The sequence below is a fragment of the Lepisosteus platostomus genome, chromosome 25, assembly GCF_059453375.1.
Source record: "Lepisosteus platostomus isolate fLepPlt1 chromosome 25, fLepPlt1.hap1, whole genome shotgun sequence".
In the NCBI taxonomy this organism is placed as follows: Eukaryota; Metazoa; Chordata; class Actinopteri; order Semionotiformes; family Lepisosteidae; genus Lepisosteus; species Lepisosteus platostomus.
Window position 1 is genome coordinate 5,518,467 of NC_142635.1, and position 17,394 is coordinate 5,535,860.

A 17,394-nucleotide genomic window follows, 5' to 3' on the forward strand; every position below is an offset into this window, starting at 1 on the left:
GGCTGGCTATACCTGGACCATGACCAGTCCTAGAGCAGTTTCGAGTGGACCTGTCTTGGCAGGTGAAAGCTGGCAGGTTGTGGGTTGGGCGTGTGATGCAGCGCTCCAGGTTGTACCTGCCAGTTTGGAGATCAGATCGTTCCTTGTTTTGGCTGCTTTTGTCTTTAAGTGCTCCCAGAAGATCAGCGTCCTGTCTAGGGTCACTCCAAGGTTTGTTGGAGTAGGGTGGTGCTGTAATTTCCTATTGTTCATCTGAATGGTTCTGCACTGTGGAGGTGGAATAGAGGAGAGGAGACTGTTTCTTCGTGGGGCTTGGTTGGAGTTGCCATGTGTTGCAGTGCTGTTCAAGTTCTGATATGTCCTCATTAAGGATCTGGTCGAAGGTGTCAAAACTGGGGACTTGTGCTACCAGACAGATGCTATCAGCATGGATCAGCTGTCTGTACTCGGGCACGCCCAGGGAAGCTGATCAGTCCACTAGCAGGTACCATACACTCGGTACCATACCCACAACCCCTTGCAATCACAGCCTGAGCAGGCGGCTAGGCGCCAGGGCATCCTAACGTCCTTCTCCCTGCTTCGCTCTGCCTCTTTGCCCAACCTTCCTCATCCCTCTTCCCACTCTCTTCCTTCCACCCTCCTCTGCTTTTCCTCTCTTCACTGTCCCTCCACCTACTGCTGTCCTCTCTCCCCTCCTCTAACTCTTCCTCTCCCTCTCTGTCTCTCTCTGCCCCCTCCCTCTCTCTCTCTGCAGGTCCGCCCAGCATCCGAGCGATGCGCAACATCACGGCGGTGGCCGGGAGGGATACCTTCATCAACTGCCGCGTGATTGGCTACCCCTACTACTCCATCAAGTGGTACAAGGATTCGCTACTCTTGCCCGACAATCACCGGCAGATGGTGTACGACAACGGCACGCTCAAGCTGATGGATGTGCAGAAGGGAATGGACGAGGGGGAGTACCTCTGCAGCGTCCTCATCCAGCCTCAGCTCTCCATCAGCCAGAGTGTCCATGTCACCGTCAAAGGTACAGCGCCTCCCGTCACCTCCCCAGCCACCCAAAGGTACAGCAACCCCCGTCACCGTCACCTCCCCGGCTGTACCCCAAAGGTACAGCACCCCCTGTCACTTTCACCTCCCCAGCCGTACCCCAAAGGTACAGCACCCCCCATCACCGTCACCTCCCCGGCCGTACCCCAGAGGTACAGCGCCTCCCATCACTTCCCCAGCCACCCAAAGGTACAGCACCCCCCGTCACCGTCACCTCCCCAGCCGCCCAAAATAGAGCACCCCCCGTCACTGTCAGCTCCCCGCCCGTACCCCAAAGGCACGGCGCCTCCCGTCACCTCCCCGGCTGTACCCCAAAGGTACGGCGCCTCCCGTCACCTCCCCAGTTGCCCTCTGAAGACCTGTGGACTGGAATGGGTGCAGTGTGGCACACTCGTTGGCGGGGGTGGTACCAGTGACACTGGTTGGGTAGTGAGACATCTGCCAGGGGCTGACATCCTTCAGCTGTCCATGCGTGCACTGCTGTGGTCATCTGTCCGGAGAGGGCAGAGCTGCACGGGAAAGACAGCGCCCCAGCCGTCACAGCTGTTCCTTGGCCTGGCCTGTTAGCAATCAGAAACCCCCCCAGTGTGTGTGTGTGCACTACCCTAGATCAACCCCAGCCTCAGGACCCTGCCACATCCACCTCATTCAGATTCTGCGCCAAGAAAAGACCAAAATGTGTAGTCGAAGATTGTTGACCTGGTCGTGCGGTGTGTCGGGATGTGTGAGTGTGTGCAGATCGGTCTGTTGCAGTGGCTGTGCTTGCGTGCTTGTCTCCAGGTCTGGTGTGAGGTATAGCGTCATGCCCTGGCCTGGTCTTGTCACAGATCTTCTTTAATTAGATGAATTACAGCAAAGCCCCACATAAAATTCCCCCAATGTCTTCACTGGGCACTCAAACCCCTGTCAAGCCTCCTTGCTGTCTGTGTTGTGCTACGCCGTGTTCATGGAAATGCCAGTATTTCAGCTGCCAGCTACAGCTACCTCTAATTAAGAGAGTTATGAATGGGGCCAGACTATGGCCCAGCGTGCACAGAGGAGCGCAGCCCGTTATCTGTGACTGGCTGATTTATTGGGAGCTCAGGACCGTGGGGCTCCCCTTGCACAGCAGCTTGATCCATTTCCGATTTTCCGTGACAAGATATCCTGCATTATAGAATATTGTGGACGTGTCTCCATTCGTTGGTCACATGTTGGTGTTAAATGACATTCATGGATTATTAAACATGTGTGAAACCATATGAAGTGAGAATGGCATGGGGAGTAATTCCACGCAACAGTAAAACTTGATTAAGAGCTCGCCTTCTGTCTCTCCCCCCCTCCCCCTCCACTTCCTTCTGGCACCCCCCTTTCCTGCTCTGATCCCCACACCCCGCCTTCCTCCGTATCTCCTCCTCCTCTGCCTTGCAGTGCCTCCCCTGATCCAGCCCTTCGAGTTCCCCCCCGCCTCGATCGGCCAGCTGCTGTACATCCCCTGTGTGGTCTCCTCGGGCGACATGCCCATCCGCATCACCTGGCGCAAAGACGGCCAGGTCATCATGTCGGGCTCGGGGGTCACCATCGAGACCAAGGAGTTCATGAGCTCCCTGCAGATCTCCAGCGTGTCGCTCAAGCACAACGGCAACTACACCTGCATCGCCAGCAACGACGCGGCGACGGTCAGCCGCGAGAGACAGCTCATAGTGCGAGGTGAGCGGAGCCGAGGGAGAGGGACTGTGGGGGACCTGTCGGCTCTCAGTGTGGGGAGAGGGACTGTGGGGGACCTGTCGGCTCTCAGTGTGGGGGGAGGGACTGTGGGGGACCTGTCGGCTCTCAGTGTGGGGAGAGGGATTGTGGGGGACCTGTCGGCTCTCAGTGTAGGGAGAGGGATTGTGTGGGACCTGCCGTGTCTCAGTGTAGGGAGAGGGATTGTGGGGGACCTGTCGGCTCTCAGTGTAGGGAGAGGGATTGTGGGGGACCTGCCGTCTGTCAGTGTGGGGAGAGGGATTGTGGGGGACCTGCCGTGTCTCAGTGTGGGGAGAGGGACTGTGGGGGACCTGTCGGCTCTCAGTGGTGGGAGAGGGACTGTGGGGGACCTGTCGGCTCTCAGTGTGGGGAGAGGGATTGTGTGGGACCTGCCGTGTCTCAGTGTAGGGAGAGGGATTGTGGGGGACCTGTCGGCTCTCAGTGTAGGGAGAGGGATTGTGGGGGACCTGCCGTCTGTCAGTGTGGGGAGAGGGATTGTGGGGGACCTGCCGTGTCTCAGTGTGGGGAGAGGGACTGTGGGGGACCTGTCGGCTCTCAGTGGTGGGAGAGGGACTGTGGGGGACCTGTCGGCTCTCAGTGTGGGGAGAGGGATTGTGGGGGACCTGCCGGCTCTCAGTGTAGGAAGAGGGATTGTGGGGGACCTGCCGTCTGTTAGTGTAGGGAGAGGGATTGGGGGGGACCTGCCGGCTCTCAGTGTAGGAAGAGGGATTGTGGGGGACCTGCCGTCTGTCAGTGTGGGGAGAGGGATTGTGGGGGACCTGCTGTCTGTCAGTGTGGGGAGAGGGATTGTGGGGGACCTGCCATCGTTTGGTGTGTGGTCAGGAGAGCCAGGAACCAGCTTGAGCAGTGGGGACAAGAATGGGTGTAGTAAGGGCAAGGAGACAGATGGAGAAGACCAGGAAACTGGAACAAGAAAGGGAGTGGAATGGGTAGGGAGGGTGCCAGTCTCTCACTCTCTCCCTCTGTGCCTTGTGGTGTCTCTGCAGTGCCACCCCGGTTTGTAGTGCAGCCCAACAACCAAGATGGGATCTATGGCAAAGCTGGTGTCCTGAACTGCTCTGTGGACGGCTACCCTCCTCCCGAAGTCATGTGGAAACACGCCAAAGGTGACCCTCCTGGTCCCCCTCCACTGGCTCACTCGCTTTTCGACTCCCATGCCCCTGAGCTCCCCACCTACACGCCATCCCTTCCACACTTTCTGACTCATTGCTTAGCTCATCTGAACGGGTTTTTATCCCTCTGTCCTTGCTTTTCCAATGCCTTTGCGTCTCTCTCTTCTTTCCCCCACTACCTTGCCTCTCACTGCCCATTGTTCTGTTCCCGTCTCCCTCCTCTGTCGCGTGTCCGTTGCGTATCTGGACCCGGGCCTCCCTCTCACCCCCCCTTCCCCTCTCCCGCTCCTGCAGGCAGTGGGAATCCTCAGCAGTACCACCCTGTTCCCCTGACGGGCCGGATCCAGATCCTGGCCAACGGCTCCCTGCTCATTCGCCACGTGCTGGAGGAAGACATCGGCTACTACCTGTGCCAGGCCAGCAATGGAGTGGGCACGGACATCAGCAAGAGCATGTTCCTCACGGTCAAGAGTGAGTACCATCGCCACCCCCCCACCGCGGACAGGGCTTCCAGCGCTCAGTCTTCCCACTATAGTCTCATATCGCCAACAGTTGTTTTCATGGCCATCAAGACTGAGGCTACATCCAGTGTTTGTATTAATATTGCACAGTCCATCACCTAAAGTACAATTCTCCCTTACAAGACACTCTGAAACATAAATTTACTCTCCCGCACGCTCTGAAACACAAATTCACTCTCCCGCACGCTCTGAAACACAAATTCACTCTCCCGCACGCTCTGAAACACAAATTCACTCTCCCGCACGCTCTGAAACACTCCTTCACTCTCCCGCACGCTCTGAAACACAAATTCACTCTCCCGCACGCTCTGAAACACTCCTTCACTCTCCCGCACGCTCTGAAACACAAATTCACTCTCCCGCACGTTCTGAAACACAAATTCACTCTCCCGCACGCTCTGAAACATAAATTTACTCTCCCGCACGCTCTGAAACACAAATTCACTCTCCCGCACGCTCTGAAACACAAATTCACTCTCCCCCACGCTCTGAAACACAAATTCACTCTCCCGCACGATCTGAAACACTCCTTCACTCTCCCGCACGCTCTGAAACACTCCTTCACTCTCCCACACACACACATCACACTCACTCCATCTCACTCCCTCACATCACACTTTCACACTCCTCCTCACTCTCACTCTCCCACATGCACTCACACGCCCCACTCCCACACATCCGCATGTAATCACTCCACCTCAGTCCCCCACACAGCCTGCTCCCTCTCGTCCTGTAATCTGAGCTGGTTCTCTGCACACACACACTCCTCCGCACCCCGAAGCGCCCTGCGCTCTTCCCACACCGGCAACACAAAACAGATCATTTCATTTGATCTGTTCTGTATTGTGTACAGTACTCTATTTGCTGTATTACTGTTTTCATAGTACTTTAAACGACCCACACATACGTATACACTTATGATTGATGTTACCTGTTTAAGGGAGGGGAATAGGAAGACCTAAGGGGGTGTCCTAAATTTGGAAATACACTCTGGGTACATGCTGCTGCGTACAACACAAGCCTACTGTACTTCTTTACGCAGTCCATAGCTACATGCACGTCACACACACATACAAATATATACACTTACTGAACAATGCACAACATCCCACTCTCACACTTCAGTGCACGGGAGTTTTCTTGCAGCACACACGCCCTCCCACCCATCACACACACTCTGCATGGAGAAGGTTGCCTCCCTTGTGTTACAGGGTTTAGGAACGAGGGGGCCTTGATTCAGTGAGGCTGAGAGACCTTTCCCTTTACACTGTAAAAGACCTTGTCTCCAGTGACTCTGCCTGACACTCTCGCGCGTGCACGGTCGTCAGAAACATAGCGAAATAATAAAGCTTCCTCGTCCAGCCAGCTGGAGATCGCTCAGGCGTGCGCTTTTTTGATGCAATGGCACCCGATCCGATGAACAACGCTGATTGTGTAAAGCCCTCGTCGCACGCAGAAAAACACGATATTCATACAGCAGGAAGGTTCACGCGTCCTGATGTGGGCAGCGCTGAGGAGAGACAGAGAGGGAGGACTGCTGTAGGGGTACTGCGCGTGCTTTTAGACTCATTCAGCAGTAGACTCAGCTGAAAACAAGTCAGCGTGACCGACCGCACTGCATCATGGTACCACAGGTAATTCTCAGTGTTGCCCATTCATTTAATTCAGCGCCTGGAACAATAAGACCGATATTGATGTTCTACCATTTAAAGTTGTTTATTGAAATGTTCTAAATAATTACGTTTGGGGATAGTGTAGTAAATCGGCTTTGGGGAAATATCTGGACGCGTGATGGAGACGTAGGAACACGCGATCAGTTCCTGACACTGTACTGTGTACATTATGGAGTTTTAAACAGAAGTTCAAGAGGAGGTCACACCCTGATCTCATCCACTTCCACCTCCCTACGTGTAAATATCGCTCTCCTTGCTGATTTGCTTGTGTGCTTCCTTTTCGAACCCTCCCTCCACCCCTTCTTCTGTGTCTGGGTGCCCTGGGATGGACTAGCGTCCCATCCAGGGTGTATCCTGCCTTGCACCTCTTGCTTTCTGGGATAGACTCCAGCTCCCTCACACCCCTCTACTGGATATGGTTGTTAAAAATGAAAAAGATGGACCTTATTCTCTTTTTATCTTCTTTGAAACAACTCTTATGCTCCTGAACAAAATAATTCAGAATTTGTCCAAAAGATGAAATATCTATGGCTTGGAATTTGAAAACTGAAAAACGTTCATTAGAAATGTGTTCTGAAGCAGAAACGTGGCAGAGTTTGAGGTCTCTGGGGATCAGGACTGATTATTACAGGACCTGCCCGTGTCTCATTTTGGTCGCAGACAGCTTGTGAGTTAAAGGAGATGACTGTGCGCTACTGTCACAAAAATCTTTTCTTCCTCCAAAAGAGGCGAAGTGCAGCCCTGTTTCAGACAGACACAGGTGACCTCGTCGATCCCTGCGTGTGTGTGTCTGCGATGGACTGGGTCCTGGCTGCACCCTGCCTTGCGCCCATGGCTTGCTGGGATAGGCTCCAGTGACCCTGTGCTTGAAGAAGCAATTAGAAAATGGAGCACAGCAGTGTGAATAAGAAAGAAGAGACAACACAGCTACTTCTGTCTCAGTCCATTTCTCCTTTGTCCATTTACTCTTGCCCTTTCTCCCCTCCCTGCTACTACTGTTTGCTCATTTCGCTATATTCCTGAGTGTCCATCTCCAGTTCACCTGGATTCTCACTGTTTCTTCACCCCTCTCCCCTCTCCCCATCTCTCTCTCTCTCTGGCGAGGAGAGGAATGTTAGCCTGTGTTAGTCTTATTGATTGAAGCGTTCCTCTCCTCTGCCTCTCTGAATTGTCTCTTCTCCGCACGCGGGAGACCTGAGGGAGAGAGCGAGATGAATAAATGATGAAAACAAAAGAGCGGAACCCCCACATGGATCGATGAGCGAGAGGGAGAGAGGGAGGAGGAGGCTGGGGGGCTGTCTCGTTTACCTGGCAGAGAGGGGAAGTGATTTACGAGAGTGAGGGAGAGAGAGCGGAGGGTGAATGGCCAAAACAGGAGCCAAATTAGCAACTTAGCACATTTTCCGCTACATGGGCTTTGCAACAGATGCATGTTTTCTGACACACATGAAGACAAGCCAGTGACAAACCACGGGAGGCTAGCCAGTCCCTCCAGCCCGTTTGGTAGTTTATTCGTTAATTGATCACAGGATCGCACCCAGCTCTTTCTGGAAAAATGTCTGGCTCATTGACCTGGCTCACTTGTTCCATGCTCCCGCAACTCGGTGTGTAAAGAAAACCCGTAGGTTTTCACGCAGTTTCCACACAATTTTCACTGCCACTGGAAGGTATCAACTGGGGAGGATTGGCGCCAGATTCAAGCATTCCAAATCCTTAAAGGCGTCGGCGGAAACTCTTCCGAATTTCAGGGAAGCACAAGCGACAGGACGCCAGTGGAAATGATGGGAGAAGTGTTTTTACGGCTGAGTACACACTGTTGTACAGTTTACACGGAGAGTTGTTGGTGTGTGGAGCGCACTGGCCCGCCGGAGGAGATCTTTGGATCATGAGCACCAATGGGCCCGATGGCCCTCTCTATCTCTCGTACCCTTTCGTATGGTGATGCCTCTGTCTCATCACTAGCTCGCTCATGTGCCTTCCAGACCCCGATCGGCTGACCTCCAGACCGCCATCTCCAAGAACCGAGCGTTCGCAAGTTTGAAGGGACGCCGTCCTCTTGTGTTTTGCGCCCTAACGCAAACTGTGTCTTCTTCGTCCCCCCCGACAGTCCCCGCCATGATCACCTCTCACCCCAACACCACCATCGCCATCAAGGGCCAGCAGAAGGAGCTGGAGTGCATGGCGAGGGGCGAGCGGCCCATCATCATCCGCTGGGAGAAGGGCGACACCGTCATCGACACCGACCGCAACACCCGCTACTCCATCACCACCAAGGACAACGCTGAAGAGGTCGTCTCCACACTGAAGGTCAGCTGTGTCTGTAGGGTACAGTGCAGGGTGTCTCTGTCTGGATTGTACAGTACAGTGTGTCTCTGTCTGTATTGTACAGTACATTGTGTCTCTTGGTCTGGATTGTATTGTACTGTGTCTGGAGTGTACAGTATAGTATAGTGTGTCACTGTCTGTATTGTATTGTATAGTATAACGTGTCTCTGTGTCTGTATTGTACAGTGTCAGTATATATTGTACAGTACAGTGTGTCACTGTATTGTATAGTATAGCGTGTCTCTGTGTCTGTATTGTACAGTGTCAGTGTCTATATTGTACAGTACAGTGTGTCTCTGTCTGTATTGTATTGTATAGTAAAGCATGTCTCTGTGTCTGTATTGTACAGTGTCAGTGTCTATATTGTACAGTACAGCGTGTCTCATTGTCTGTATTATACTGTACAGTGTCACTGTGTCTGTATTATATTGCACAGTGCAGCGTGTCACTGTATTGTATTGTACAGTACAGCATGCCTCTGTGTCTATATTGTATTGTACAGTAAAGACTGTCACTGTTTCTGTATTGTACATATTGTACATATGTATTGTAATGTGACAGTACAGCACAGTTCAGGGCAGTGTGCATCAGGGCAGTGTGCATCAGTGTGACGCTACTGTACTGTAAAAGGTGTTCTGCTTTTTCTAACTGTGATTCCTGCTCTGTCTCCTCCAGCTGATTCCAGCAGACCGCAGTGACTCGGTCTTCTTCTCCTGCCATGCAATCAATTCCTATGGCGAAAGCCGTGGCCTCATCCAGCTCACTGTGCAAGGTATCATTGACCACTGACCACTGACCCCTGACCACCAGCCCAGCACAGACACTGGACAAAACCCCTTACCACCAGCCCAGCATAGACACTGGACAATACCCCTGACCACCAGCCCACCACAGACACTGACAGTATCCCTGACCACCAGCCCAGCCCAGACGCTGGACAGTACCCCTGACCACCAGCCCTGCATAGACACTGGACAATACCCCTGACCACCAGCCCAGCACAGACACTGGACAGTACCCCTGACCACCAGCCCAGCACAGACACTGGACAGTACCCCTGACCACCAGCCCAGCACAGACACTGGACAGTACCCCTGACCACCACCCCAGGACACATGAAAGGCCACATGAAAAACAGGACCTGGACAATCAAATTCAGTCTTTTTCAGGAAATCAACTGGGCATTTGAGTTTTTTAATCTGACAAAAAAATAGTTGAACCACAGACCTGTGCTTTAACAACCTTTCCATTTAGAATTTCTTCTCTTCTTACTGCTTTTGGGTTTGTGCTCTTGTGAACAGCTGAATCTCTTACTGTCACATGGAGCCTGTTACCTTACACAGCTGTTTGGAGATGTACGAGCCTGTGTCCTCTTTGTTACTCCTGTGACCACAGAGAAGACCCTTTGTGTTAGAATTATTTCCTTTTGGAGGTGCTGTTTTTCCCCCAGCGTTAGTATACTTTCTCATTTGCTGGGTGGCAGTTAGGAAGAGAATAAAATACAATAGAGAGGAACTCAGTATTATTATGACTATAAAGCAGTAATTTAGGGATTGATGTTGTAGTTTGTCTGGAGACAATACTGATGTCACTCTGAAATAATCAGCTTACAATAAGTTATTTCCCATCGACCCAAAAGGCACGTTTTGTCAACCAAAACTGCAAATGACTTATCAGCGACACTGGTGGGTGAGTGTTGTCCAGGTGTGTCCAGTGCTGATTGAGTGCTCTCCCTCCCAGAGCCCCCCGACCCCCCCGAGCTGGAGGTGAAGGAGGTGAAGGCCCGCAGCATGAACCTGCGCTGGACCCAGCGCTTCGACGGCAACAGCATCATCACCAGCTTCGACATCGAGTACAAGAACAAGTCAGGTACAGGGGGACAGCGGTCCTCACACTGCCCTGCGCTGCCACACTGGGGCTGTGTCAGCACTGCCCTGCGCTGCCACACTGGGGCTGTGTCAGCACTGCCCTGAGCACACTGGGGCTATGTCAGCACTGCCCTGAGCACACTGGGGCTGTGTCAACACTGCCCTGAGCACCTTGGGGCTGTGTCAACACTGCCCTGAGCACACTGGGGCAGTTCCAAAGCTCAGAAACTGGTGCAGGGTTGATACCAATTACTGTACAACATCCTGTTGTGGACCTTTTAAGAGAGCTCAAATTTCCAAATATGCCACAAAATCAAAAAACTGAGATCAATCAGCCTGCGACGAAGAACTTGGCTGGAACAAAACCCAGCAGAGACAGTGGCCCAGTAGAGTTCAGGGCTCCAGCCAGTCCTGTCGCAGGAAGGACCTGGCAGTTGTGGAGGAACGCAAGCAGTAACCACACCATCTTTAATTCAGTATGCAGCATCCAAAGAATCAGAGCCCGTCGTTTGGACTGTAGCTCTCCTGATGCAGGAAGGGAGTGCAAGGCGCTTCCTTGTCTCGCTCATGCCCGCCTCCTCTTCCTGACCCTGTCCCCTGCCCTGGTCTTCCTCCGCCCTCCACATGTCCCAGGGGCCCTCCTACCCCGATTCATTCCGCCGCCTCTCTCTCTCTCTCCCGCAGACTCGTGGGACTTCAAGCACGCCACCCGGAACATCTCCCCCACCATCAACCAGGCCAACATCGTGGAGCTGCACCCGGCGCGGGTCTACAGCATCCGCATGTACTCCTTCAACAAGATCGGCCGCAGCGAGGCCAGCAAGGAGCTGACCATCAGCACCGAGGAGGCAGGTAGGTGGCACCCCCCCCTCCTGTCCGCCCGCTCGGTCGTTGGTACACTAATCCCAGGATCTCATCCAGCCACTTCTTACGAAACCAGGGTATCGGCTTCAACGACGTGGCAAGTAGGCTTGTTCCCTTCTCCCACTGCCCTCTGCGTAAAGTAGCGCCTCCTGTCCTGATTGAAGGATCTCTCATGAAGCCATTTTGTGGGAGAAACCAGCGTACCTGCTTCAACAGCATGACTGGGCAGCTTGTTCCAGGCTCTTACCACTATTTGGGTAAAGAAGCACCCGCTGTTCTGATTGGAGGATCACATCCAGCCAATCATATTAGTCTCCACGGCATGACTCAATAGCTTGTGCCACACTCCCACCGCCCTTTGTGTAGAGACGGGCCTCCTAAAGGTGAATTTTGCATCTTAAATGTTTGGTTCTGGTAAGACTGTCCTGGACAGATTTCTTGTATCAGTGAGGCAGGTGAACGAAAGCGTGAGACAGGTGAGCTGATGATGCGCTTCCACGTAGCTTTTGCCTCTGTGCTCTGGTTTGTATTTGCAGGTTTCTTCCGAATGAGCTTTCAGGCTTGACTTGGCCAGGGCCACATGTATTGTATTTCGATGTTGTCTTTTCACAAGAACCTGCGCCAGCTGCACACAGCCCTTCTTTTCAAGTCTGTTACCGAATCAGCAGCGGACGTGAGCAATATTATCGGAAACATGAAAACAAAATCGCCTTTTATTGATTTGGCAGTTGCTGACGCATACGAGCGGTAAACGTGGTCGTTGGCAAATGACATCTTTGTAGAATTAACATAGAAGGGTCTCAGAGCATCGATTTAACGATTTGTATTTAGGGACTTAGTGTTTAATTTACATTGGCGCAGTGTAGCAGTGATGAACATGTTGGAGAGCTGTTGTATTCTTGCACCGTTTAAACATGGAAAAGCACAACACCTTATTGATCACTGCCAGGCGTCTTTTTAGGTGGCAAACCATGAATTTCACAGCAGTCGCCGCCCCTTGATCCATAAATCATCAGATCCATCATGGACTAGAGCCAGAACGAGGACCCTCTTGTTGTAAGAAAAATGTGGTTCTTAGTCCCTTTCACACAAGCCTGCCTCAAAGCAGAACAAGATACCTGAAACCGGCCTCCAAAAGGTTATGTTTTTAATCTTAAATTTCCGCTTCTGGTAAGATTTGTTCTAGGCGATTTTTTTGTTATCAGTAAGGCCGAGTCAAGCAAACTGAACCAAAGTGTGAGACAGGATGAGCTGACAGATGTCACGGGATCAGCGCTGCTCTCACGGGGACTGACTGACGCCCCCGATACCTGTCTCCTACCTTACAGCACCCGACGGGCCTCCGCTGGACGTCACTCTGCAGCCGATGACCTCCCAGAGCATCCGGGTCACCTGGAAGGTGAGCCGCTGTTCTTGCACCCCTTGGCATTAGCCCTGCTGTCAGACCTGTGACACACCTGTTTAAATGGGCTGGTCTCAGAGGACACTATCAGACACACGCACAGTGGGAGTGATACTGTATCAGACAGACCCACAGTGGGAGTGATACTGTATCAGACAACACCCACAGTGGGAGTGATACTGTATCAGGCAACACCCACAGTGGGAGTGATACTGTATCAGGCAACACCCACAGTGGGAGTGATACTGTATCAGGCACACCCACAGTGGGAGTGATATTGTATCAGACACGCCCACTGTGGGAGTGATACTGTATCAGACAACACCCACTGTGGGAGTGATACTGTATCAGACAGACCCACAGTGGGAGTGATACTGTATCAGACAGACCCACAGTGGGAGTGATACTGTATTAGACAACACCCACTGTGGGAGTGATACTGTATCAGACAGACCCACAGTGGGAGTGATACTGTATCAGACAACACCCACAGTGGGAGTGATACTGTATCAGACAGACCCACAGTGGGAGTGATACTGTATTAGACAACACCCACTGTGGGAGTGATACTGTATCAGACAACACCCACAGTGGGAGTGATACTGTATCAGACAACACCCACAGTGGGAGTGATACTGTATCAGACATGCCCATAGTGGGTGTGACACTGTATCAGATACGCCCACAGTGGGTGTGACACTGTATCAGACACGCCCACAGTGGGAGTGATTCTGTATGCTGCATCAGTAGAAATAAGGTGGAAATAGTGCTCTTTAAAAATAATGCTCTTTACAATATAGTACATAACTCTTACTTATACATCTTCCCAAACAACATAATTTTCCGTGGATCCATCAGTCGGGTGCACTGAAGCCATGCAATATAGCGGCCCCACTCTCTCCAGACAGCAGGTGTGGAACCAGCTGGAAGCCTCAGCTTCCTTGGTTTTTGAATTGTCACCCTGCCAGTGATCTTCTTCCATCTGGTTAGGCGACAGGGGGGTGGAATTCTGGGGAATGTAGTTCAGGCAAGAGCTGCTGTCTTGTCTGAACCCACCTTCCCAGCGCAGACTAATTGTGTCAAGATTTGGCCGGGGGGGGGCAATATAAAAGACGTCATCTCAAGCTTGCACCTCTAGGCTTTGCAGTGTATTTATCTTACAGTGATGTTAAACTGCTTAAACTGTTACAAGTCCCAATCATACAACACATGGCAGAAGTAACTGAATTCAGCTTTAAATATGTTTTTTTTTAACCGTGAATGGTTTGGTTGTGTTTTGTGCTGGTTGAATATTAGGAGCAGTGAGGCATCACGCTGCTTGAGTCATTTTGCCCGAACCATACAGCGTGTTCCCTCCCCTGGCTGTCCTCTAGTCTCTGTGGGCACCCCTGTCTCTTACTCAGCCCTGAGACTCGTTCAGTGTCCACCCTCTCACTCTCCTCAAAGCTGGGTGCAGTTCTGTTGGATTCATTTGGCCCAAGCCTTACAGTGTGTGCATGCACAGCCGGTGAAGTCCCAGTGGAACTCCTCCAACAGGCTTTCTTCTCTCCTTCCCTCCCTCTCTCAGGCCCCAAAGAAGGAGCTTCAGAATGGGGTGATCCGGGGCTACCAGATCGGATACCGGGAGAATGGACCCGGCAGCAACGGGCAGTACACCATCTCCAACATGAAGGCGACGGGCGACAGCGAGGTGTACACCCTGGACAACCTGAAGAAGTTTGCCCAGTACGGAGTGGTGGTGCAGGCGCTGAACCGAGCCGGCACCGGGCCCTCCAGCACCGAGATCAACTGCACTACGCTGGAGGACGGTGAGGCACAGCCAGCCGGCCACTTCCTGGACACTGGACACGATCCCTGAGCCTCACTGGTCCTGAACACACTGCACACTGCACACTGGTCCTGAACACACTAGCACACTGCACACTGGTTCTCAATTCACACTGCACACTGGTCCTGAACACACACTGCACACCAATCCTCACTGCACACTGGTCCTGAACGCACTGCACACTGGTCCTCAATTTACACTGCACACTGGTCCTGAACACACTGCCACACTGCCAACTGGTCCTGAACGCACTGCACACCGATCCTCACTGCACACTGGTCCTGAACACACTGCCACACTGCCAACTGGTCCTGAACGCACTGCACACCGATCCTCACTGCACACTGGTCCTGAACACACTGCCACACTGCACACTGGTCATGAACACACTGCACACCAATCCTCACTGCACACTGGTCCTGAATACACTGCACAGTGGTCCTGAACACACTGCACACTGATCCTGAACACACTGCACACTGGTTCCTGAACACACTACACACTGATCCTGAACACACTGCACACTGCACACTGGTCCTGAACACACTGCACGCTGGTCCTCACTTCATACTGCACACTGGTCCTGAACACACTGCACACCGATCCTCACTTCACACTGAAGACTAGTCCTGAACACACTGCACACTGGTCCTCAATTCACACTGCACACTGGTTCTCACTTCACACTGTACTTCAATGACTTTTGTGTATGAAGTGCAGTGTGTGAGGTTCAGCTGACAGTGTATTGCACCCTTCTCTGTGATGTCTGCCATCTCCTCTTGGAGGCGCTATGCTGCTCCCTAATTGATCCATCGGGGCCCATGACTGCAATCACGCACCAACACTCTTCCACTCAGCTCCTCCTCCATCCTTCAGCCCTAATTAGCCCTCTCATTAAAGTGTCACAACCGGGGTGAGAGAGAGTCCCATTACTGTCATAAAGCCCCAAACGCCTGCCCACACTGCACTCTCCCCAGTGCTTATTTCTGTATGACCGATCTGCCGCTCTCTCCAATATGACTGCTTCCTCCTCCTACCCGTCATATCCCATAACGAATCCCCAGAAGTACCGTAAGGACCTAAAGGAAGCCAGAGCACAATGAGAATAGGAATAATAACAGTGATGACAGCGATAGAGATGATAGTCATCATTAGTGTGTCTTCTCGTTCCTGTTCTTCCAGCTGCAGTTAAACACAGCTGGGATAGCATTCTCTTCCCACTCTCCCCCCTCTCTCCCGCTCGCTGCCTCCCCATCCGCAGTGTCTTCTTGTCCGTCTCCTCCGTCTCCTTCCTGCCTGCTCCGTGTATCCCTGTCTGTTCCCTCCCTCTTCCCTTACCTCGCTCCCTTCCTCCCTCTCCCCCCCCCTCCCTCCTCTCTCATGGCTACAGGGTCTGCAAACAGTAATCAATTAGATTCCGCCACAGCAGGCTGGTAATGATGTTACCTAAGTGGCAGTTAGTGTAAAGGCTGTCTGGGGGTCTGCATAGCTCAGCCCCACCGGTCTCCTCAATAAACACCGTCATTTCTCTTCCGCAGTTGTTAGCTGCAGCTGAGCACTGTTGCGCCAGTCCGCCTCTCTCTCCCCCGCAGAACAGCCTCCCCTGCGCTGTGTCCACGAGCAGTGGACATCAGCCATCCTCAGGAGCAGAACTTGACCTGAGCCGACGTCACTGTCCCTTTCAGCCCTGACATCATGGGAAATGGATACTGGCCCAGCTACATCTGGGCAAGGCTGGGTGGCTGAGTGAGCCAGGGACGAGGGCCTGTAGTTAAGAGCTCACCAGCTCAGAGTCCAGCTGCAGCTGCCTCCTTTCTGACACCCTGAGCGAACTAACCAAGCTAGACAAAAGACACAATTGCTTCCGGTAAATTGTGTAGTAACTCAGAACCCCTAACTTCTGCCAAGGCTAAGATACCGTGCTGCCTTCTTAAGAAGCAAGGTCTTCTTTGAGGTGAAACGTTGCATGATGGTTTGGGGGAGCTGGAAATGAGTAAATCTCACGTCAGAGACACATCCATTCTACAGAGGCGAAAGAGTGGGTATCTATGGCAGTGCTGCGGCAGAGATGTGCATTCTGCTGTGCTGCAAGAAACACAGGGAGATTAAACCAACATGCTTCCCTAAAGCAGCACCTCGAATTCCTTTCTTCCCAAGATGCCAATTTGGCTGCACAGTCCCATAATGCTCTTCTTCACCCTGGCCCTTTTCTCCATCGCTTCTCGTTCTTTCCCACTTGTTACTTTTCCCGACTTCGTGTTCAGCTGTCCATCGGACACACGTCTTTGGCTTTTTAAACTTCTTGCCATAGACAGGTGTGGAACATTGGGTCTTAAATAGAAGTTCAGAAGGAGGTCAGACCCTAATCTCACCCATTTCCTCCCCCCACATATACAGTAAATCCCCCGTTTCTTTCGGACTTGCATTTGTGTTTAGTTTTTGCTCCCCTCCCCCCACCGCGGGGGGTACCCACAACCCCAGTGTCCCAGATGTCCTGTCTTCCTTCGCAGCCAGGCGAGTTACCCCAGTCCAGCTCACGACTCGAATCGCGCCTCTTCTCCGCCCGAGGTGCCGAACTAACGTTCCTCTCCCTCCTCCCCTGCCCGTGGCAGTGCCCAGCCAGCCCCCGGAGAACGTGCGCGTGATGTCCATCACCTCCGACGTGGCCGTGCTGTCGTGGTCCGAGCCCCCCCGCATCACGCTGAACGGCGTGCTGAAAGGGTACCGCATCATCTACTGGTCGATCTTCCCGGACGGAGGTGGGTGCCCTTGACTTCAGCCTGTTCCTGTGTGTGATTGTGTGGGGTGGGGGTCTGCCAGGGTCTTATTAGTAGTAGTAATAATAATAAAAACTTTATTTTATATAGCGCCTTTAAAGGTGGCTTCTCAAAGCGCTTTACAGAATGACAACAACAATAAATAACAAGAATACACAATTACAATACACGGAGAAGACCGTGGATGGTGGCACTAAGTATAGTAGGAGCAGAGGGGTAAAGAATGGA

The 17,394-nt window shown here is 52.5% G+C and overlaps 1 protein-coding gene across 3 annotated transcripts in view; it reads left to right on the forward strand.

The window, feature by feature from the left end:
- Window positions 1–17,394, forward strand: part of dscaml1 (Down syndrome cell adhesion molecule like 1) — a 158,366-nt gene that overhangs the window by 112,142 nt on the left and 28,830 nt on the right. For all 3 annotated transcript variants that reach the window (XM_088619154.1, XM_088619157.1, XM_088619156.1), the window contains exons 8-18: window positions 755–1,027; window positions 2,461–2,739; window positions 3,783–3,902; window positions 4,203–4,379; window positions 8,210–8,409; window positions 9,103–9,199; window positions 10,168–10,296; window positions 10,980–11,147; window positions 12,488–12,558; window positions 14,129–14,369; window positions 17,002–17,148. In XM_088619154.1, coding sequence (XP_088475280.1) covers window positions 755–1,027; window positions 2,461–2,739; window positions 3,783–3,902; window positions 4,203–4,379; window positions 8,210–8,409; window positions 9,103–9,199; window positions 10,168–10,296; window positions 10,980–11,147; window positions 12,488–12,558; window positions 14,129–14,369; window positions 17,002–17,148 — 1,902 coding nt within the window. The remainder of the gene's footprint in view (window positions 1–754; window positions 1,028–2,460; window positions 2,740–3,782; window positions 3,903–4,202; window positions 4,380–8,209; window positions 8,410–9,102; window positions 9,200–10,167; window positions 10,297–10,979; window positions 11,148–12,487; window positions 12,559–14,128; window positions 14,370–17,001; window positions 17,149–17,394) is intronic.